The sequence below is a fragment of the Oncorhynchus mykiss genome, chromosome 7 (assembly GCF_013265735.2).
Source record: "Oncorhynchus mykiss isolate Arlee chromosome 7, USDA_OmykA_1.1, whole genome shotgun sequence".
Lineage (NCBI taxonomy): Eukaryota > Metazoa > Chordata > Actinopteri > Salmoniformes > Salmonidae > Oncorhynchus > Oncorhynchus mykiss.
The window spans coordinates 1,368,100-1,390,052 of record NC_048571.1 but is presented as its reverse complement, the minus strand read 5'-3'; the positions used below and the strand labels follow the sequence as shown (position 1 = coordinate 1,390,052).

Below are 21,953 nucleotides of genomic sequence, written 5' to 3'. Positions count from 1 at the left end.
TTTACAATATACTGTATAAGCCATGTAAAAAGTCTTGTTTGGAAAGGTGTTCCTTGTAGCACGACACTTCTATAGTCTCCACTACCTCTACTGATATTCCTATTGATCTTCAGTATAGTATTGGTTCTCTCTCCATTACCGTTCAGACTTCTATTACTTCCTGCTAAGTCGTATGTTAGTGAGGTTAGAAGAATAGAGCCTCGCTCAAACAGACCTTGAACATTACCTACCGCAACTTTATAAGCAGCCTCAATGTAGAAGACCAGGTTCTGGATAAAAGCCACTTCATGCAGGGTTGATATGATACGGAGACCTGGAGAAGACCAGACAGTGATAAAGAACAACGCCGCCGGTATACAGTCAAGTTATTTCACAATGACATGATCCACCACACACACACACAGACACAGACACACACACCGACACACACACACGCACACACACACGCACACACACACGGTACCTGAGGCAGTCATCTGAGCCAAAACCAGCAGGTACAGAGAGGTGGCATCAACCTGCAGGTGTCCCCACTGATCGTCCCCCACCACGGTAGCACAGGTGGGGGTGTGGTACTTGGCGTGCAGACAGTCCTTGGGGCTCTGGGTGTGTTTAAACTTCTCCACCTTGGCCACCTGTAGTCAGACACACTGACATGCTCAGAAAAGGCTATTACACAGCCAGACCAAGGGAGAAACCCATACAGAAATGCTCCCACAGCATAGTGCATTGTTGCCCTTATGCCATATACTAGTGACTGTGTTGTTACATGGTAGAAGGAATGGGACAGTAACCACGGTAACCCACCTGTCGCATCATACACTGGAGCAGCCCTTGCATCAGCTTGACAACACTCTGTAGAATAATACAAATGTAGATATTTACCACACCTTACAGGGATCGGTAACTGCTCCTGCTTTCCCAAGTTTATCTATTCAGGACTCCAAGGACTGAAATATGCCGATCTCTGCCTGTGGCCTACAACATAGATCATAGGACAACATGCATGGAACACACTAACATGTTTCGGGAGAGGAATGTCTTGTTTTGACACAGTGTGGTCATGAGGTCGGGTCCTTGCAGTCAAGGAATATTCAGACCCCCTTTCCAACACAGATCACACAGTACAGTAAGTATGGAACACACAACACAGATCACACAGTACAGTAAGTATAGGACACACAACACAGATCACACAGTACAGTAAGTATGGAGGACACAACACAGATCCCACAGTACAGTAAGTATGGGACACACAACACAGATCACACAGTACAGTAAGTATGGAGGACACAACACAGATCACACAGTACAGTAAGTATGGGACACACAACACAGATCACACAGTACAGTAAGTATGGAGGACACAACACAGATCACACAGTACAGTAAGTATGGAGGACACAACACAGATCACACAGTACAGTAAGTATGGAGGACACAACACAGATCACACAGTACAGTAAGTATGGGACACACAACACAGATCACACAGTACAGTAAGTATGGAGGACACAACACAGATCACACAGTACAGTAAGTATGGAGGACACAACACAGATCACACAGTACAGTAAGTATGGGACACACAACACAGATCCCACAGTACAGTAAGTATGGAGGACACACCACTATTTTGACATGCTGTGAGATGGGAGCCAGCCAGTCACCTGCTCCAGTTCGTAGGCCTTGGCCTTGTCCTCATCCCGGTCAGCATTCTTCCTGTAGGCCATCCCCAGACCCCACACCGCCAGGATGCTGTAGACATTGTCACGCACCCAGGCATCTGGCAGCTGGATACTGCAGGGCAACAGGCCTGTTACTGGGTTCTGGAGACACACACAGGTTAGACAGGCAGGTTAGACCGGCAGGTAGATAGATATCTATCTAAGTCTGGGCTCTGGCTGGGCCACTCAAGGACATTCACAGACTTGTCCCGAAGCCACTACTGTACGTTGTCTTGGCTGTGTACTTAGGGTCGTTGTCCTGTTGCAAGGTGAACCCTCAACCCAGTCTGAGATCATGAGAGCGCTGGAGCAGGTTTTCATCAAGAATCTCTCTGTACTTTGCTCTGTTCATCTTTCCCTCGATTCCCACAATTCCTTCGACCTCTCGGCTTGGTTTTTGCTCTGACATGCATCCTAAAGATTGATTCTATACATCGTTTGACATGTTTCTACGGACTGTAATGGAACTGTTTTGACTTTTCGTCTGGACCTAGTGATCGCGAGTCATGAATTTGGATTACTGGGCTCAACGCGTGAACAAAAAGGAGATATTTGGACATAAATGATGGACATTATCGAACAAAACAAACATTTATTGTGGAACTGGGATTCCTGTGAGTGCATTCTGATGAAGATCATCAAAGGTAAGTGAATATTTATAATAATATTTCTGACTTCTGTTGACTACACAACATGGCGGATATCTGTTTGGGTTGTTTTGGTCTCTGAGCGCTGTACTCAGATTATAGCATGGTGTGCTTTTTCGGGAAAGCTTTTTTGAAATCTGAGACAGCGGTTGCATTAAGGAGAAGTGTATCTATAATTCCGTGCATAATAGTTGTATCTTTTATCAATGTTTATTATTTCTGTAAATTGATGTGGCTCTCTGCAAAATCACCGGATGTTTTGGAACTACTGAACGTAACGCGCCAATGTAAACTGAGATTTTTGGATATAAATATGAACATTATCGAACAAAACATACATGTATTGTGTAACATGAAGTCCTATGAGTGTCATCTGATGAAGATCATCAAAGATTAGTAATTTATTTCTCTCTATTTCTGCTTTTTGTGACTCCTCTCTTTGGCTGGAAAAATGGCTGTGTTTTTCTGTGACTTGGCTCTGACCTAACATAATCGTTTGGTGTGCTTTCATCGTAAAGCCTTTTTGAAATTGGACACTGTGGTGGGATTAACAAGAAGTGTATCTTCAAAATGGTGTAAAATACTTGTAAGTTTGAGGAATTTTAATTATGGGATTTCTGTTGTTTTGAATTTGGCGCCTTGCACTTTCACTGTTGTCATATCGATTTATTAGGATCCCCGTTAGCTGTTGCGAAAGAGTCATTGTTAATGTTGTAAATGATTATTGTAGCAGGAAACGACAGATTTTTTGGGAATATCTACATAGGCGTACAGAGGCCCATTATCAGCAACCATCACTCCTGTGTTCCAATGACACGTTGTGTTAGCTAATCCAAGTTTATCATTTTAAAAGGGTAGCCTAGAGATTAGAGCGTTGGACTAGTAACCGAAAGGTTGCAAGTTCAAATCCCCGAGCTGACAAGGTACAAATCTGTCGTTCTGCCCCTGAACAGGCAGTTAACCCGCTCAGAGACCAAAACAACCCAAACAGATATCCGCCATGTTGTGTAGTCAACAGAAGTCAGAACCCTAGGCTGTCATTGAAAATAACAATTGGTTCTTACTGACTTGCCTGGTTAAATAAAGGTAAAAAAAAAGAAAGTCCCCTAAGCAAGCTGGTCCTGGGGCTCTGTTCACAAACAGACCCCACAGAGCCCCAGGACAGCAACACAATTAGACCCAACCAAATCATGACAAAACAAAAAGATAATTACTTGACACATTGGAAAGAATTAACAAAAAACAGAGCAGACTAGATTGCTATTTGGCCCTAAACAGAGAGTACACAGTGGCAGAATACCTGACCACTGTGACTGACCCAAACTTAACAGTGCTGTACAAGATTTTGCTTTCGAATTGCGTCAAACATAGGCCGTCATGGCTCTCAAGAGAAGAAAGGCTATGGGCACACTGCCCACAAAATGAGATGGAAGTGCAGCTCAGTTTCCTAACCTCCTGCCCAATGTATGACCATATTAGACACATGTTTTTCTCAGATTACACAGAACCACAAAGAATTTGAAAACAAATCCAATATCTATTGGGTGAAATACCACATTGTGACATCACAGCAGCAAGACGTGTGACCTGTTGCCACAAGAAAAGGGCAACCAGTGAAAAACAAACACCATTGTAAATACGACCCATATTTATGTTGATTTATTTTCCCTTTTGTACATCGTGACAACACTCTCTATATAGACATAATATGACATTTGAAATGTCTTTATTATTTTGGAACGTTTGTGAGTGTAATGTTTACTGTTCATTTTTTATTGTCTATTTCACTCTAGTTTATCATATGTTTCCCATACCAATATAGCCCCTTAAATTGAAATTGAATTGAGAAAGAGAGAGAAAGACTGTTAACTGACCTCAAGTAGAGTAGATAAGAAAAATACTTTCTATGTTCTCACTCTATTTTAAGTTGACCTTTGTCCAAGCTTTTATTTATTTTAGGGAGTCCACGCCAGGACAGTTTGCCCATTTAAAAACAGAGAGCTATTGACTCTTGGCTTTCTAAGGATAAGTAACAGACATTTAGCCTACTGTGGGGATTTTACTGATGTATCAATATCATTAGACCTATTGTGCATGACTTCTTTCATTGCAAATGGTAACTGTACGAATGTTATTCGCATGACATAACGTGACATTGTGTCTGGCAGTGGTACGTGATATAATGAAACATACCTGGTGACATAGAATAGTCTCATGAACGAGCCTGGCGAATCCATCGAGCTTCACACCTGAGTTACTGCGGCTCCGCATGTTGCCGTCTCTATCTGTCAATATGAAATTATGACAGGCAGGTAGTTAGAGCAGGATTATTTATAGTAGGGTACAGTAGTCGTGGGTCCTGACTACATTTGAAGCGTTCGCAATAGTAAAAGTACTGCAGTATGCTGTAATCAAATAACATTACTGTGTATAGAAATTCACCTACCTTGAACCCATCAGTTATTGTGCAATGCATAAATATCGCTGTTGACAGCTTTGCAGTAGCAGCTAACAATTCCACATCCATTCAACGCATTTCATAAAACTCCTAGTTGCTCCAGCGCCGTAACATCAGTGTCAAAATATTACCGAATACTTCACGTCGCAGAGGTGTTTTTAGCTCAACATACACCATTCCTTCACATGTAACAGATTACTGCTCCTCTCTCGGTCTCTCAATGTGCCTCTCCTCTTCCTGATGTGGACAGAATGTCCGGTATACAGTTGCCATAAAGGGGGCGCTAGAGCAGCCAACGTAGAGAAGATGAGTTGGTTATTACATATGTGAATTATTGTTAGAATCTGTTTGTTTTTTTTAACATAACATAGATCTAGATTTAAACCAACAAAGGGTGCCTGATTTGTTTTCGGCTTTGCTTTCTCTTTTACTTCGTGTGGTCTTTGTATCACCTCGGCATCATTCTGTTCAATCTAATATTTTCATATTTTCAGAATACTTTGATTGATAACAGTGCGACCCCACCTTGTCCATTTACATTCTGCAGGCATAGTAAACAAGGGCTGGAATAACGGAATTTTTAAGCCAATCAAAAATCCGGACCGTAGATGTGTTAACCAATCAAAATAGATCTAACTGCATCCCCGCTGAACGCTCGACTTCACTGGGTGGACTGCACATTTCTGTTGGATAGATTTGAATCTGCAATTCATAGTGTTTTTGAGTCAACAATCAAGATAAAGGTACGTTTTACCTCCTTATTTGTTTGGCCAGTCGTTGCAATTGCACATGTTGAACGAAAAAGCGTCCTGTGCTTCTGATCATGTCCACAAAAAGCCATTGAAAAAGTAGCTAGCTAGACATCCTTACTGTGCATGTTAGCTGCTAGCGCTAGCCACCCATCTCTGAGCTAGCTTTACACTCAAATTTGATGGATATACTGAGGGCCATAAGCTACATAACTAACAACAACTAGGCTAACTAGTTATATGACTGGGAAATGTCTGTGTTTTGATAGGCAAATCCTCAGTTGGCTAGATAGTTAGACAGAGAAGACCATATGAGGTCTTGACTATGGAGAAGACCTTTCACTAGCTATGTAAGCAAACTACCATTTATGTTTGGCTACTTTACCTCCTTGCTCCAACATACACCCTCACCGTGCCTCTGTATTGTATCACTTTACTGAACAGCCTGGGTTCAAGTCTCTTGTGTGCCTGAAGACGGAATCATCCCGATGAGCTAAAGCCCACCGAACCACCTCTGTTACACTTGTATTGATCCTTGTCTCCTCTCATATCTCTATCATTCTCCCTTTCTCTCCTCTCCTCTCCCTCCTCTCCACCCCATCCCCCTCCCACCTCTGTCCTTCCCCCTGTCCTCTCCTCTATCCTCCTCTCATATCTCCTCTCACCTTCCTCCTTCCCTCTCCTCTGTCCCCTATCATTCTCCCTTTCTCTCCTCGCCCCATCCCCTCTCCTCTCCCTCCTCTCCACCCCATCCCCCTCCCACCTCTGTCCTTCCCCCTGTCCTCTCCTCTATCCTCCTCTCATATCTCCTCTCACCTTCCTCCTTCCCTCTCCTCTGTCCCCTATCATTCTCCCTTTCTCTCCTCGCCCCATCCCCTCTCCCTCCTCTCCTCTCCACCCCATCCCCCTCCCTCCTCTGTCCTCCCCCTGTCCTCTCCTCTACCCTCCTCTCATTCGTTCTCCTCTCCTCTGTCCTCTTCTCCTCCCTCCCACCAGATGCAGTTCATGCTGCTGTTCAGTCGGCAGGGTAAGCTGCGGCTGCAGAAGTGGTATGTTCCCCTGTCGGACAAAGAGAGGAAGAAGATCTCCAGGGACCTGGTCCAGACCATTCTAGCCCGTAAGCCCAAGATGTGTTCCTTCCTGGAGTGGAGGGACCTCAAGATCGTCTACAAGAGGTCAGAGACAGACAGACAGACAGACGAGGGTGTTAATGGTGGGAAATGATGAGCTCCTTCCTGGAGTGGAGGGACCTTAATATCATCTACAAGACAGACAGACATGGGCGTTAATGGTGGGAAATGATGAGCTCCTTCCTGGAGTGGAGGGACCTTAATATCATCTACAAGACAGACAGACATGGGCGTTAATGGTGGGAAATGATGAGCTCCTTCCTGGAGTGGAGGGACCTTAATATCATCTACAAGACAGACAGACATGGGCGTTAATGGTGGGAAATGATGAGCTCCTTCCTGGAGTGGAGGGACCTTAATATCATCTACAAGACAGACATACAAGGGTGTTAATGGTGGGAAATGATGTGCTCCTTCCTGGAGTGGAGGGACCTTAATATCATCTACAAGACAGACAGACAGACAGACATGGGCGTTAATGGTGGGAAATGATGAGCTCCTTCCTGGAGTGGAGGGACCTTAATATCATCTACAAGACAGACAGACATGGGTGTTAATGGTGAGAAATGATGAGCTCCTTCCTGGAGTGGAGGGACCTTAATATCATCTACAAGACAGACAGACATGGGTGTTAATGGTGGGAAATGATGAGCTCCTTCCTGGAGTGGAGGGACCTTAATATCATCTACAAGACAGACAGACGAGGGAAATGTGGACTCCATCTGATAGTGTTGAGGTCAATTCAGGAAGGGAATTTCACAATCTTTGTTAAAGTTTTTACTTCCTGAAATTGGCAGTTTTGACAACTAAATTGTAGTATAGTCTCAAACCACTATACTTGTGCCAAGGTTTAGAAGGTTGGTTTTCAATAAGACTTTGCTGCTAGGGAGGCACCCTTACAGTTTTGTTTTCAGTCAGGGGGCCATTTTGTTACAGCACTCATTCTCAGAATGGTGAAGGCCATCTGATGCTTTTGTTATTCATTATTATCCCTGCTGAACGAAAGTATGTTTGTCAGAATGTGGCCCAAGGTTAGTGCCTTTGTTGTTTATCACTGTGTTATCCTGTCCTCCAGATACTCCAGTCTGTATTTCTGTTGTTTATCCCTGTGTTATCCTGTTATCCTGTCTATATTTCTGTTGTTTATCCCTGTGTTATCCTGTCTTCCAGTCTGTATTTCTGTTGTTTATCCCTGTGTTATCCTGTCCTCCAGATACTCCAGTCTGTATTTCTGTTGTTTATCCCTGTGTTATCCTGTTATCCTGTCTGTATTTCTGTTGTTTATCCCTGTGTTATCCTGTTATCCAGATACACCAGTCTGTATTTCTGTTGTTTATCCCTGTGTTATCCTGTTATCCTGTCTGTATTTCTGTTGTTTATCCCTGTGTTATCCTGTTATCCAGATACACCAGTCTGTATTTCTGTTGTTTATCCCTGTGTTATCCTGTCTTCCAGTCTGTATTTCTGTTGTTTATCCCTGTGTTATCCTGTCTTCCAGTCTGTATTTCTGTTGTTTATCCCTGTGTTATCCTGTCCTCCAGTCTGTATTTCTGCTCCTTATCCCTGTGTTATCCTGTCTTCCAGTCTGTATTTCTGTTGTTTATCCCTGTGCTATCCTGTCCTCCAGTCTGTATTTCTGTTGTTTATCCCTGTGTTATCCTGTCTTCCAGTCTGTATTTCTGTTGTTTATCCCTGTGTTATCCTGTCCCCCAGTCTGTATTTCTGTTGTTTATCCCTGTGTTATCCTGTCCTCCAGTCTGTATTTCTGTTGTTTATCCCTGTGTTGTCCTGTCCTCCAGATACACCAGTCTGTATTTCTGTTGTTTATCCCTGTGTTATCCTGTTATCCTGTCTGTATTTCTGTTGTTTATCCCTGTGTTATCCTGTTATCCTGTCTGTATTTCTGTTGTTTATCCCTGTGTTATCCTGTTATCCTGTCTGTATTTCTGTTGTTTATCCCTGTGTTATCCTGTCCTCCAGATACTCCAGTCTGTATTTCTGTTGTTTATCCCTGTGTTATCCTGTCTTCCAGTCTGTATTTCTGTTGTTTATCCCTGTGTTATCCTGTCTTCCAGTCTGTATTTCTGTTGTTTATCCCTGTGTTATCCTGTCCTCCAGATACTCCAGTCTGTATTTCTGTTGTTTATCCCTGTGTTATCCTGTCTTCCAGTCTGTATTTCTGTTGTTTATCCCTGTGTTATCCTGTCTTCCAGTCTGTATTTCTGCTGTTTATCCCTGTGTTATCCTGTCCTCCAGATACTCCAGTCTGTATTTCTGCTGTTTATCCCTGTGTTATCCTGTCTTCCAGTCTGTATTTCTGTTGTTTATCCCTGTGTTATCCTGTCCTCCAGATACTCCAGTCTGTATTTCTGTTGTTTATCCCTGTGTTATCCTGTCCTCCTGTCTGTATTTCTGCTGTTTATCCCTGTGTTATCCTGTCTTCCAGTCTGTATTTCTGTTGTTTATCCCTGTGTTATCCTGTCTTCCAGTCTGTATTTCTGTTGTTTATCCCTGTGTTATCCTGTCTTCCAGTCTGTATTTCTGTTGTTTATCCCTGTGTTATCCTGTTATCCAGCCTGTATTTCTGTTGTTTATCCCTGTGTTATCCTGTCTTCCAGATACGCCAGCCTGTATTTCTGCTGTTTATCCCTGTGTTATCCTGTCTTCCAGATACGCCAGCCTGTATTTCTGTTGTTTATCCCTGTGTTATCCTGTCTTCCAGCCTGTATTTCTGTTGTTTATCCCTGTGTTATCCAGCCTGTATTTCTGTTGTTTATCCCTGTGTTATCCTGTCTTCCAGTCTGTATTTCTGCTGTTTATCCCTGTGTTATCCTGTCTTCCAGTCTGTATTTCTGTTGTTTATCCCTGTGTTATCCTGTCTTCCAGATACGCCAGCCTGTATTTCTGTTGTTTATCCCTGTGTTATCCTGTCTTCCAGTCTGTATTTCTGTTGTTTATCCCTGTGTTATCCTGTCTTCCAGATACGCCAGCCTGTATTTCTGTTGTTTATCCCTGTGTTATCCTGTCTTCCAGCCTGTATTTCTGTTGTTTATCCCTGTGTTATCCAGCCTGTATTTCTGTTGTTTATCCCTGTGTTATCCTGTCTTCCAGTCTGTATTTCTGCTGTTTATCCCTGTGTTATCCTGTCCTCCAGTCTGTATTTCTGTTGTTTATCCCTGTGTTATCCTGTCTGTATTTCTGTTGTTTATCCCTGTGTTTTCCTGTCTTCCTGTCTGTATTTCTGTTGTTTATCCCTGTGTTATCCTGTCTTCCAGATACACCAGTCTGTATTTCTGTTGTTTATCCCTGTGTTATCCTGTCTTCCAGATACGCCAGCCTGTATTTATGTTGTTTATCCCTGTGTTTTCCTGTCCTCCAGTCTGTATTTCTGTTGTTTATCCCTGTGTTATCCTGTCTTCCAGATACTCCAGTCTGTATTTCTGCTGTTTATCCCTGTGTTATCCTGTCTTCCAGATACGCCAGCCTGTATTTCTGTTGTTTATCCCTGTGTTTTCCTGTCCTCCAGTCTGTATTTCTGTTGTTTATCCCTGTGTTATCCTGTCTTCCAGATACTCCAGTCTGTATTTCTGCTGTTTATCCCTGTGTTATCCTGTCTTCCAGATACACCAGTCTGTATTTCTGTTGTTTATCCCTGTGTTATCCTGTCTTCCAGATACGCCAGCCTGTATTTCTGTTGTTTATCCCTGTGTTTTCCTGTCCTCCAGTCTGTATTTCTGTTGTTTATCCCTGTGTTATCCTGTCTTCCAGATACTCCAGTCTGTATTTCTGCTGTTTATCCCTGTGTTATCCTGTCTTCCAGATACACCAGTCTGTATTTCTGTTGTTTATCCCTGTGTTATCCTGTCTTCCAGATACGCCAGCCTGTATTTCTGTTGTTTATCCCTGTGTTTTCCTGTCCTCCAGTCTGTATTTCTGTTGTTTATCCCTGTGTTATCCTGTCTTCCAGATACTCCAGTCTGTATTTCTGCTGTTTATCCCTGTGTTATCCTGTCTTCCAGATACTCCAGTCTTTATTTCTGCTGTTTATCCCTGTGTTATCCTGTCCTCCAGTCTGTATTTCTGTTGTTTATCCCTGTGTTATCCAGTCTGTATTTCTGTTGTTTATCCCTGTGTTATCCAGTCTGTATTTCTGTTGTTTATCCCTGTGTTATCCTGTCTTCCAGATACTCCAGCCTGTATTTCTGTTGTTTATCCCTGTGTTATCCTGTCCTCCAGTCTGTATTTCTGTTGTTTATCCCTGTGTTATCCAGTCTGTATTTCTGTTGTTTATCCCTGTGTTATCCTGTCTTCCAGATACTCCAGTCTGTATTTCTGTTGTTTATCCCTGTGTTATCCTGTCCTCCAGTCTGTATTTCTGTTGTTTATCCCTGTGTTATCCTGTCCTCCAGTCTGTATTTCTGTTGTTTATCCCTGTGTTTTCCTGTCCTCCAGCCTGTATTTCTGTTGTTTATCCCTGTGTTATCCTGTCTTCCAGTCTGTATTTCTGTTGTTTATCCCTGTGTTATCCTGTCCTCCAGTCTGTATTTCTGTTGTTTATCCCTGTGTTATCCTGTCTTCCAGTCTGTATTTCTGTTGTTTATCCCTGTGTTATCCTGTCTTCCAGATACGCCAGCCTGTATTTCTGTTGTTTATCCCTGTGTTATCCTGTCTTCCAGTCTGTATTTCTGTTGTTTATCCCTGTGTTATCCTGTCTTCCAGTCTGTATTTCTGTTGTTTATCCCTGTGTTATCCTGTCTTCCAGATACGCCAGCCTGTATTTCTGTTGTTTATCCCTGTGTTATCCTGTCCTCCAGTCTGTATTTCTGTTGTTTATCCCTGTGTTATCCTGTCCTCCAGTCTGTATTTCTGTTGTTTATCCCTGTGTTTTCCTGTCCTCCAGCCTGTATTTCTGTTGTTTATCCCTGTGTTATCCTGTCTTCCAGTCTGTATTTCTGTTGTTTATCCCTGTGTTATCCTGTCCTCCAGTCTGTATTTCTGTTGTTTATCCCTGTGTTATCCTGTCTTCCAGTCTGTATTTCTGTTGTTTATCCCTGTGTTATCCTGTCCTCCAGTCTGTATTTCTGTTGTTTATCCCTGTGTTATCCTGTCCTCCAGATACACCAGTCTGTATTTCTGTTGTTTATCCCTGTGTTATCCTGTCTTCCAGATACGCCAGCCTGTATTTCTGTTGTTTATCCCTGTGTTATCCTGTCTTCCAGTCTGTATTTCTGTTGTTTATCCCTGTGTTATCCTGTACTCCAGTCTGTATTTCTGTTGTTTATCCCTGTGTTATCCTGTCTTCCAGATACGCCAGCCTGTATTTCTGCTGTTTATCCCTGTGTTATCCTGTCTTCCAGTCTGTATTTCTGCTGTTTATCCCTGTGTCTTCCTGTCTGTATTTCTGTTGTTTATCCCTGTGTTATCCTGTCTTCCAGATACGCCAGCCTGTATTTCTGTTGTTTATCCCTGTGTTATCCTGTCTTCCAGTCTGTATTTCTGTTGTTTATCCCTGTGTTATCCTGTCTTCCAGTCTGTATTTCTGTTGTTTATCCCTGTGTTATCCTGTCTTCCAGATACGCCAGCCTGTATTTCTGTTGTTTATCCCTGTGTTTTCCTGTCCTCCAGTCTGTATTTCTGTTGTTTATCCCTGTGTTATCCTGTCTTCCAGATACTCCAGTCTGTATTTCTGCTGTTTATCCCTGTGTTATCCTGTCTTCCAGATACACCAGTCTGTATTTCTGTTGTTTATCCCTGTGTTATCCTGTCTTCCAGTCTGTATTTCTGTTGTTTATCCCTGTGTTATCCTGTCTTCCAGATACGCCAGCCTGTATTTCTGTTGTTTATCCCTGTGTTATCCTGTCCTCCAGTCTGTATTTCTGTTGTTTATCCCTGTGTTATCCTGTCCTCCAGTCTGTATTTCTGTTGTTTATCCCTGTGTTTTCCTGTCCTCCAGCCTGTATTTCTGTTGTTTATCCCTGTGTTATCCTGTCTTCCAGTCTGTATTTCTGTTGTTTATCCCTGTGTTATCCTGTCCTCCAGTCTGTATTTCTGTTGTTTATCCCTGTGTTATCCTGTCTTCCAGTCTGTATTTCTGTTGTTTATCCCTGTGTTATCCTGTCCTCCAGTCTGTATTTCTGTTGTTTATCCCTGTGTTATCCTGTCCTCCAGATACACCAGTCTGTATTTCTGTTGTTTATCCCTGTGTTATCCTGTCTTCCAGATACGCCAGCCTGTATTTCTGTTGTTTATCCCTGTGTTATCCTGTCTTCCAGTCTGTATTTCTGTTGTTTATCCCTGTGTTATCCTGTACTCCAGTCTGTATTTCTGTTGTTTATCCCTGTGTTATCCTGTCTTCCAGATACGCCAGCCTGTATTTCTGCTGTTTATCCCTGTGTTATCCTGTCTTCCAGTCTGTATTTCTGCTGTTTATCCCTGTGTCTTCCTGTCTGTATTTCTGTTGTTTATCCCTGTGTTATCCTGTCTTCCAGATACGCCAGCCTGTATTTCTGTTGTTTATCCCTGTGTTATCCTGTCTTCCAGTCTGTATTTCTGTTGTTTATCCCTGTGTTATCCTGTCTTCCAGTCTGTATTTCTGTTGTTTATCCCTGTGTTATCCTGTCTTCCAGATACGCCAGCCTGTATTTCTGTTGTTTATCCCTGTGTTATCCTGTCTTCCAGTCTGTATTTCTGTTGTTTATCCCTGTGTTATCCTGTTATCCAGTCTGTATTTCTGTTGTTTATCCCTGTGTTATCCTGTCTTCCAGTCTGTATTTCTGTTGTTTATCCCTGTGTTATCCTGTCTTCCTGTCTGTATTTCTGTTGTTTATCCCTGTGTTATCCTGTCTTCCAGATACGCCAGCCTGTATTTCTGCTGTGCGGTGGAAGATCAAGACAATGAGCTCATCACTCTGGAGATCATCCACAGATACGTAGAGCTGCTGGATAAGTACTTTGGCAGTGTGAGTCTTCATATTTCACACAGCTACTGTTCTCTCAGTGGTCCTGATGGTGTTCATGACAGTGGCCATACTGTTCTCTCAGTGGTCCTGTTGGTGTTCATGACAGTGGCCATACTGTTCTCTCAGTGGTCCTGTTGGTGTTCATGATAGTTGCCATACTGTTCTCTCAGTGGTCCTGTTGGTGTTCATGACAGTGGCCATATTGTTCTCTGTGTTCATGACAGTTGCCATACTGTTCTCTCAGTGGTCCTGTTGGTGTTCATGACAGTGGCCATAGTGTTCTGTGGTCGTGTTGGTGTTCATGACAGTGGCCATATTGTTCATGACAGTGGCCATATTGTTATCTGTGTTTATGACAGTGGCCATACTGTTCTCTCAGTGGCCCTGTTGGTAATCATGACAGTGGCCATACTGTTCTCTCAGTGGCCCTGTTGGTGATCATGACAGTGGCCATACTGTTCTCTCAGTGGCCCTGTTGGTAATCATGACAGTGGGCATACTGTTCTCTCAGTGGTCCTGTTGGTGATCATGACAGTGGCCATACTGTTCTCTCAGTGGTCCTGTTGGTGATCATGACAGTGGCCATACTGTTCTCTCAGTGGTCCTGTTGGTGATCATGACAGTTGCCATACTGTTCTCTCAGTGGTCCTGTTGGTGTTCATGACAGTGGCCATACTGTTCTCTCAGTGGTCCTGTTGGTGATCATGACAGTGGCCATACTGTTCTCTCAGTGGTCCTGTTGGTGATCATGACAGTTGCCATACTGTTCTCTCAGTGGTCCTGTTGGTGTTCATGATAGTTGCCATACTGTTCTCTCAGTGGTCCTGTTGGTGTTCATGATAGTTGCCATACTGTTCTCTCAGTGGTCCTGTTGGTGTTCATGACAGTGGCCATATTGTTCTCTGTGTTCATGACAGTTGCCATACTGTTCTCTCAGTGGTCCTGTTGGTGTTCATGACAGTGGCCATAGTGTTCTGTGGTCGTGTTGGTGTTCATGACAGTGGCCATATTGTTCATGACAGTGGCCATATTGTTATCTGTGTTTATGACAGTGGCCATACTGTTCTCTCAGTGGCCCTGTTGGTAATCATGACAGTGGCCATACTGTTCTCTCAGTGGCCCTGTTGGTGATCATGACAGTGGCCATACTGTTCTCTCAGTGGCCCTGTTGGTAATCATGACAGTGGGCATACTGTTCTCTCAGTGGTCCTGTTGGTGATCATGACAGTGGCCATACTGTTCTCTCAGTGGTCCTGTTGGTGATCATGACAGTGGCCATACTGTTCTCTCAGTGGTCCTGTTGGTGATCATGACAGTTGCCATACTGTTCTCTCAGTGGTCCTGTTGGTGATCATGACAGTGGCCATACTGTTCTCTCAGTGGTCCTGTTGGTGATCATGACAGTGGCCATACTGTTCTCTCAGTGGTCCTGTTGGTGTTCATGACGGTGGCCATACTGTACTCTCAGTGGTCCTGTTGGTGATCATGACAGTGGCCATACTGTTCTCTCAGTGGTCCTGTTGGTGATCATGACAGTGGCCATACTGTTCTCTCAGTGGTCCTGTTGGTGATCATGACAGTGGCCATACTGTTCTCTCAGTGGTCCTGTTGGTGATCATGACAGTGGCCATACTGTTCTCTCAGTGGTCCTGTTGGTGATCATGACAGTGGCCATACTGTTAAAGCACCATTGCTTAACGCCTATCCAAATGATCAGATCTGTAAGACGGGGAAGAAGTATACATGTTGTTATTGGAACAGGGTCTGGTTGTTCCTGTGTCTGATGGAGCTGTTCAAATGGGTTTACCATTTGGAGTAAATATGTTGGACTAGGAAAAATAATCTTCCAATGTGTTCCCTCGTCTGTCTGTCTCCATGTCAGGTGTGTGAGCTGGACATCATCTTTAACTTTGAGAAGGCCTACTTCATCCTGGATGAGTTCCTGCTAGGAGGAGAGGCTCAGGAGACCTCCAAGAAGAACGTACTGAAGGCTATAGAGCAGGCAGACCTGCTGCAGGAGGTATGTGGGCTATGTCCTAGATGAGTTGGTGTAATGATGACATCTCTGGGCTATGATGACATCTCTGGGCTATGTCCTAGATGAGATGGTGTAATGATGACATCTCTGGGCTATGTCCTAGATGAGTTGGTGTAATGATGACATCTCTGGGCTATGATGACATCTCTGGGCTATGATGACATCTCTGGGCTATGATGACATCTCTGGGCTATGTCCTAGATGAGTTGGTGTAATGATGACATCTCTGGGCTATATCCTAGATGAGTTGGTGTTATGATGACATCTCTGGGCTATGATGACATCTCTGGGCTATGTTCTAGATGAGTTGGTGTAATGATGACATCTCTGGGCTATGATGACATCTCTGGGCTATGTCCTAGATGAATTGGTGTAATGATGACATCTCTGGGCTATGTCCTAGATGAGTTGGTGTAATGATGACATCTCTGGGCTATGTCCTAGATGAGTTGGTGTAATGATGACATCTCTGGGCTATGTCCTAGATGAGTTGGTGTAATGATGACATCTCTGGGCTATGTCCTAGATGAGTTGGTGTAATGATGACATCTCTGGGCTATATCCTAGATGAGATGGTGTAATGAGGACATCTCTGGGCTATGTCCTAGATGAGTTGGTGTAATGATGACATCTCTGGGCTATATCCTAGATGAGATGGTGTAATGATGACATCTCTGGGCTATGTCCTAGATGAGTTGGTGTAATGATGACATCTCTGGGCTATGATGACATCTCTGGGCTATGTCCTAGATGAGTTGGTGCTATGAGGACATCTCTGGGCTATGATGACATCGCTGGGCTATGTCCTAGATGAGTTGGTGTAATGATGACATCTCTGGGCTATGTCCTAGATGAGTTGGTGTAGTGATGACATCTCTGGGCTATATCCTAGATGAGTTGGTGTAATGATGACATCTCTGGGCTATGTCCTAGATGAGTTGGTGTAGTGATGACATCTCTGGGCTATGTCCTAGATGAGTTGGTGTAATGATGACATCTCTGGGCTATGTCCTAGATGAGTTGGTGCTATGAGGACATCTCTGGGCTATGATGACATCGCTGGGCTATGTCCTAGATGAGTTGGTGTTATGGCCTTTTTCTCTCTCCATCTCTCTGATTCCTATATATCATTCTTGACTTGTTTAGTTTTGTGTTAAAAGTGATTGTCTATAGTACTGCTGTATTTAGGCTAATGTTATTCGTCTGGCAGCCTGTTGGTGGCATTGTTATTCCAGGCACTCCTACCGCCTGCATCCACATGACTGAGCTATGGGAACCTCCCCAGGGTTGGCTGTCTGAGCTCTCACTACCTGCATCCACATGACTGAGCTATGGGAACCTCCCCAGGGTTGGCTGCCTGAGCTCTCACTGCCTCTGTTCATAAAGAGGGCTTCACTCACTATTCAGCTCTCATTCATGACTACCATCAGCATGAAACACTGGAGAATCTGACTGGGGGGGGGGTACTTTTCCAGTCTAATCCACCCTTTTCATCAAAATTGTTCCAACTAAAACTATAGAGCCTCATCATACTTTGGGGGGGGGGTACTTTTCCAGTCTTTCTATCTTCTACGTCTAGCTGAAGAGTCTGTGCTTGAGGAAGGATGATTTGTGTTTTAGGTCTGATAATGTTTACTAGTTTATACAAGGCTTGGCTAAAAGCGTCACAGAAACGATGCGAGCTCTTCAATGGGACCCGAAGGCTGTGTGTGGTGATTCTGGATGGTCAGATGGCAACGATGGAGTAGTGGGGGCCTCGTTTCAACCAGTTCAATCTCGTTCTGTCACCAGAGCTCGGTGCTTATTATGGGATGTAATTAGGTAACGATATCCGACTTCTTCGATATAGCTAGCGTTAGTGATATGTTAGAGGAAAGAACCCACTGAACGATTCAGAATAGGAAGAATCATATTTGTCTTGGTAAAAACGTATTTTATAACAACGGAAGTGAAATGCAGTCACCAAAGCGCGTTACGGACACCCTTTGTGTTTGGGAGACAAGTGCACGTTTTTATTTACGTTTTCAATAAACATTGAAATATAGTGTACATGTTGTCAACAGCCTAATAAAGAAAAAAGAACGATCTCGCTCTCCCAGAACAAGCTTGGCTAGTGGTAAAACCTGCTTATTCAGACAAAAGACCAATCTAAGCCGACCACGTCTCTGCTAAACAACCCATCAACCCATCTATTTGTTAGCTTACTAACTGGGCCTGGCGGTCATACACATCATGTGAAACGAATGAGGCGGTAAGTGCGGCACCATGCTCACAACACTGAATACTTTACCAACCTAGCTATCTGGCCACTGTCGCTAGTGACGTCATTAACTCGCAATGGATCTGTTTTCACGAAGCAGCTGCCTAGAGACCCTTTACCAACCTAGCTATCTGGCCACTGTCGCTAGTGACGTCATTAACTCGCAATGGATCAGTTTTCACAAAGCGGCTGCCTAGAGACCCTTTACCAACCTAGCTATCTGGCCACTGTCGCTAGTGACGTCATTAACTTGCAATGGATCAGTTTTCACGAAGCAGCTGCCTAGAGACCCTTTACCAACCTAGCTATCTGGCCACTGTCGCTAGTGACGTCATTAACTCGCAATGGATCAGTTTTCACGAAGCAGCTGCCTAGAGACCCTTTACCAACCTAGCTATCTGGCCACTGTCGCTAGTGACGTCATTAACTCGCAATGGATCAGTTTTCACGAAGCAGCTGCCTAGAGACCCTTTACCAACCTAGCTATCTGGCCACTGTCGCTAGTGACATCATTAACTCGCAATGGATCAGTTTTCACGAAGCGGCTGCCTAGAGACCCTTTACCAACCTAGCTATCTGGCCACTGTCGCTAGTGACGTCATTAACTCGCAATGGATCTGTTTTCACGAAGCAGCTGCCTAGAGACCCTTTACCTACCTAGCTAGCTAGCGAATCATGCTAACCATTTAGCTTATGATGCCAGCTAGCTAAAAGTCTATCTATGGGCTGTATGCGATTATGGAGAAAAAATATGGCTGTGGCCATCTGACTAGTATCAAGAAGGGCATTCTGCAACGCTAATGCAGCTAGCTAACATTGACTAGACAGTAAATTAACACACACAAACATCAATTGCCAAACAACGCTATTGCCATCTTCTGGTTTGGAGTATTTTAACGAGGCTGAGGACTTCGCTGTGTGACCACTCTTGTTCGGTGGTGCTAAGTACTGTCGGCAGGCAAACATACCGACAATCCTACCTATGTGTCTGAGCTATTATTGATTAAATACCTTGTTAACAGCGCAATTTTTGAAGCCACAACTCATGTCTGGATTGGACATTTTGTGCCTTTCCTTTATTGCTCATTTGGACCACAGGAGGCTGGTGGCACCTTAATTGGGGAGGACGGGCTCGTGGTAATGTCTGGAGCGGAATCAGTGGAACGGTATCAAACTATTTAAAAAAATATATATATATATATATATATATTTAACTAGGCAAGTCAGTTAAGAACAAATTATTATTTTCAATGACGGCCTAGGAACAGTGGCTTAACTGCCTGTTCAGGGGCAGAACGACAGTCAGCTCAGGGATTTGAACTTGCAACCTTCCGATTATTAGCCCAACGTTCTAACCACTAGGCTACCCTGCCGCCCCACATGGTTTGATACCCTTCCATTCGCTCCATTGCAGCCATTTATTATGAGCCGTCCTCCCCTCAGCAGCCTCCTCTGATTTACACCAGCTGGTCTAGCGGTCAGTTGTATTCAAACAGTGCTTTTCTCTCTCTCTCCGTGCTTCACCTCCTGCTAGGATGCCAAAGTAAGTGTTACATCTACCTGCTATGCTTTATTTAATCGTGGCGTTGGAGCAGTTACTCAAGTCATTGCATTTAGGCTTCGAACACCTGTTTCTTGTATGCACTCCATAAACCAATCAAACTGGTCCATCTTCAGACTGACTACAGTGTCTTATCCTTCTCAACTATCCTCTTGTCTGTTCCCTCCCTCCTTTAGGAAGCTGAAGCCCCGCGGAGTGTCCTGGAGGAGATTGGCCTGACATAAACTCCCTCCATCACTGCCCCAACTATCTCCCTCTCTTTACTCTCTCTCTCTCTTCACGGGGGGGCCCAAACATCTTGTTCTCGCACCTTTTAATGTGCTGTAGTGTTGTCTTGTACTAAAACTCTTATCATGTTGTTAATGATACTTGTGCCAACTGTCTGTTCCTTTTTTTGTTGTTGTGCCTCGTCAAACACTCACCTTTTGAAACCCCTGGGGTATATGCAGCCAGTGGCCACAAACTACACCAGTAATAACTGAAATCTCACCCACCTTCCTTAAGTCCGTGTTTCTGTTGTACATGACATGTCCGTGACGGCCACTTTAACTCCAGTCTCGTCTAGAGAATTTAAAACAATTCAAAGTATATCATAAAGAGTTAAGAAACCCCATTTTTACTTAAATGGGATGTTCACAAGTGAAAAGAAAGCAAAACGACGTCAGTATTTTTAAAGAAGTGTTACAGTTTAAAAGTATTCATGTTCATTCTTTCATTGTTTTGACCAAAGAACACTGTGTTATAATCAGATCGTTTTGAAGATAAGTGGTGTTTAGGGGGAAAATATGTGCTCTCTCAGGGTTGGGGTCAATTCTATTTAAATTCCTATCAATTCAGAAAGTAAACCAATTTACACTTTTTACTCATTGAAAATCATTGAAGGAAATGTGCATTGGAATATCAGTGTATTCCTGAATTTAAATGGAATTGACCCAAGCCTTGCTCTGTATAGACTGAGTCCCGGATCTTTGTGCTGTCTTGCTACCTCCTGTGTCGTTCAATATGTTCAGTCGGGAAGACAGCACAAACACACCTGGGACTTCTCCCATTCTGCATGCTTTAAAAGGCAAGGGAAGAGTAACACTGGGGACTCCGCCCACTCTGCATGCTTTAAAAGGCAAGGGAAGAGTAACACCGCCCACTCTGCATGCTTTAAAAGGCAAGGGAAGAGTAACTCCGCCCACTCTGCATGCTTTAAAAGGCAAGGGAAGAGTAACTCCGCCCACTCTGCATGCTTTAAAAGGCAAGGGAAGAGTAACACCGGGGACTCCGCCACTCTGCATGCTTTAAAAGGCAAGGGAAGAGTAACACCGGGGACTCCGCCACTCTGCATGCTTTAAAAGGCAAGGGAAGAGTAACACTGGGGACTCCTCCCACTCTGCATGCTTTAAAAGGCAAGGGAAGAGTAACACTGGGGGCTCCGCCCACTCTGCATGCTTTAAAAGGCAAGGGAAGAGTAACACCGGGGACTCCGCCCACTCTGCATGCTTTAAAAGGCAAGGGAAGAGTAACTCCGCCCACTCTGCATGCTTTAAAAGGCAAGGGAAGAGTAACACCGCCCACTCTGCATGCTTTAAAAGGCAAGGGAAGAGTAACTCCGCCCACTCTGCATGCTTTAAAAGGCAAGGGAAGAGTAACTCCGCCCACTCTGCATGCTTTATAAGGCAAGGGAAGAGTAACACTAGTGAAAATGAACAAAAAGGGATTCTGTTACTAATCGAACTTCTCTTCGTCACACAATGTTTTAACTGTCAATGAAAATGCATTTAGGGCACTTGATTCGTAGCCTGGTTCTGACCTGAATTCTGTTCATGAAGTGATCGTGAAACTGGAACATTCTAGTTGAATCATAACAGGCTACTTGTTATTGAGGAAGGTTGTGACAATTGAAGCACAAATCATGAGGTACTCCCACTATATCACTGCCTGTGCTTAATGCACACGGACATGACCAGTTACTGAATCGTTTACAAAAACCATTGGTTAAAGAAACCTAAAACCTGTTGTTATTCCCTGTCTACCGTACAGACTGCTCCTTTACCAATGACCAGAATGGTGTCCTGTTAAGACATTTTAATGTTCTCTTTCAGCTTGTACTGTATTTGCTCTTTAACTGTGGTGAACATCCCAAATGGCACCCTATTCCCTACATAGTGCACTACTTTTGGCCAGAGCCTATGAAGAAGTGCACTATATAGGGAATAGGGCACCATGTCTTGCTCCTGTGTACATTATGAATCATTTCAAAGTATTGCCTTTATTTTACACAGACAACTGTCACTACTTCAGTTCTCTCAAATACTGTAAATCATTAAAACAATAAATGTCTATGGATTAGCAGAATGGTTGTTTTGCCTGGCCTTTTTTTTTTTCACAGAAAATGTCAAGTGTGTGGAAGAAACAAGGTTCAATTGTAGGTCAAGGAGC

The 21,953-nt window shown here is 43.7% G+C and overlaps 2 protein-coding genes across 4 annotated transcripts in view; one reads left to right on the top strand and one right to left on the bottom strand.

Moving 5' to 3' along the window:
• Positions 1-5,312, bottom strand: part of phka2 (phosphorylase kinase, alpha 2 (liver)) — a 35,836-nt gene extending 30,524 nt beyond the window's left edge. For both annotated transcript variants that reach the window (XM_036982008.1, XM_036982009.1), the window contains exons 1-6: positions 4,818-5,312; positions 4,565-4,656; positions 1,668-1,826; positions 805-852; positions 464-632; positions 231-313 (exon numbers count right to left, since the gene is read on the bottom strand). In XM_036982008.1, the coding sequence (XP_036837903.1) occupies positions 231-313; positions 464-632; positions 805-852; positions 1,668-1,826; positions 4,565-4,642 (537 nt within the window). In that variant the 5' untranslated portion in view covers positions 4,643-4,656; positions 4,818-5,312. The remainder of the gene's footprint in view (positions 1-230; positions 314-463; positions 633-804; positions 853-1,667; positions 1,827-4,564; positions 4,657-4,817) is intronic.
• A 109-nt stretch (positions 5,313-5,421) lies between these two features.
• Positions 5,422-21,869, top strand: LOC110495424 (AP-1 complex subunit sigma-2). 2 transcript variants are annotated; one of them, XM_036982024.1, is made up of 6 exons: positions 5,422-5,572; positions 6,575-6,753; positions 13,559-13,667; positions 15,550-15,687; positions 19,500-19,508; positions 19,703-21,869. In XM_036982024.1, exons 2-6 carry the CDS (start codon positions 6,575-6,577, stop codon positions 19,748-19,750), a joined length of 483 nt encoding a protein of 160 aa, XP_036837919.1. In that variant the 5' UTR covers positions 5,422-5,572; the 3' UTR covers positions 19,751-21,869. The 2 variants fall into 2 exon arrangements, with proteins under 2 accessions (XP_036837919.1, XP_036837920.1); XM_036982025.1 differs by lacking the exon at positions 19,500-19,508.
• Positions 21,870-21,953: the final 84 nt, after the last annotated feature.

Bases quoted from the DNA above. Each gene is read 5' to 3' on its own strand.
- LOC110495424 (XM_036982024.1), top strand. From the start codon at position 6,575: ATGCAGTTCATGCTGCTGTTCAGTCGGCAGGGTAAGCTGCGGCTGCAG. The intron at 6,754-13,558 runs GTCAGAGACAGA...CCTGTCTTCCAG, and splicing joins CTCAAGATCGTCTACAAGAG to ATACGCCAGCCTGTATTTCT. The intron at 13,668-15,549 runs GTGAGTCTTCAT...TCTCCATGTCAG, and splicing joins TGGATAAGTACTTTGGCAGT to GTGTGTGAGCTGGACATCAT.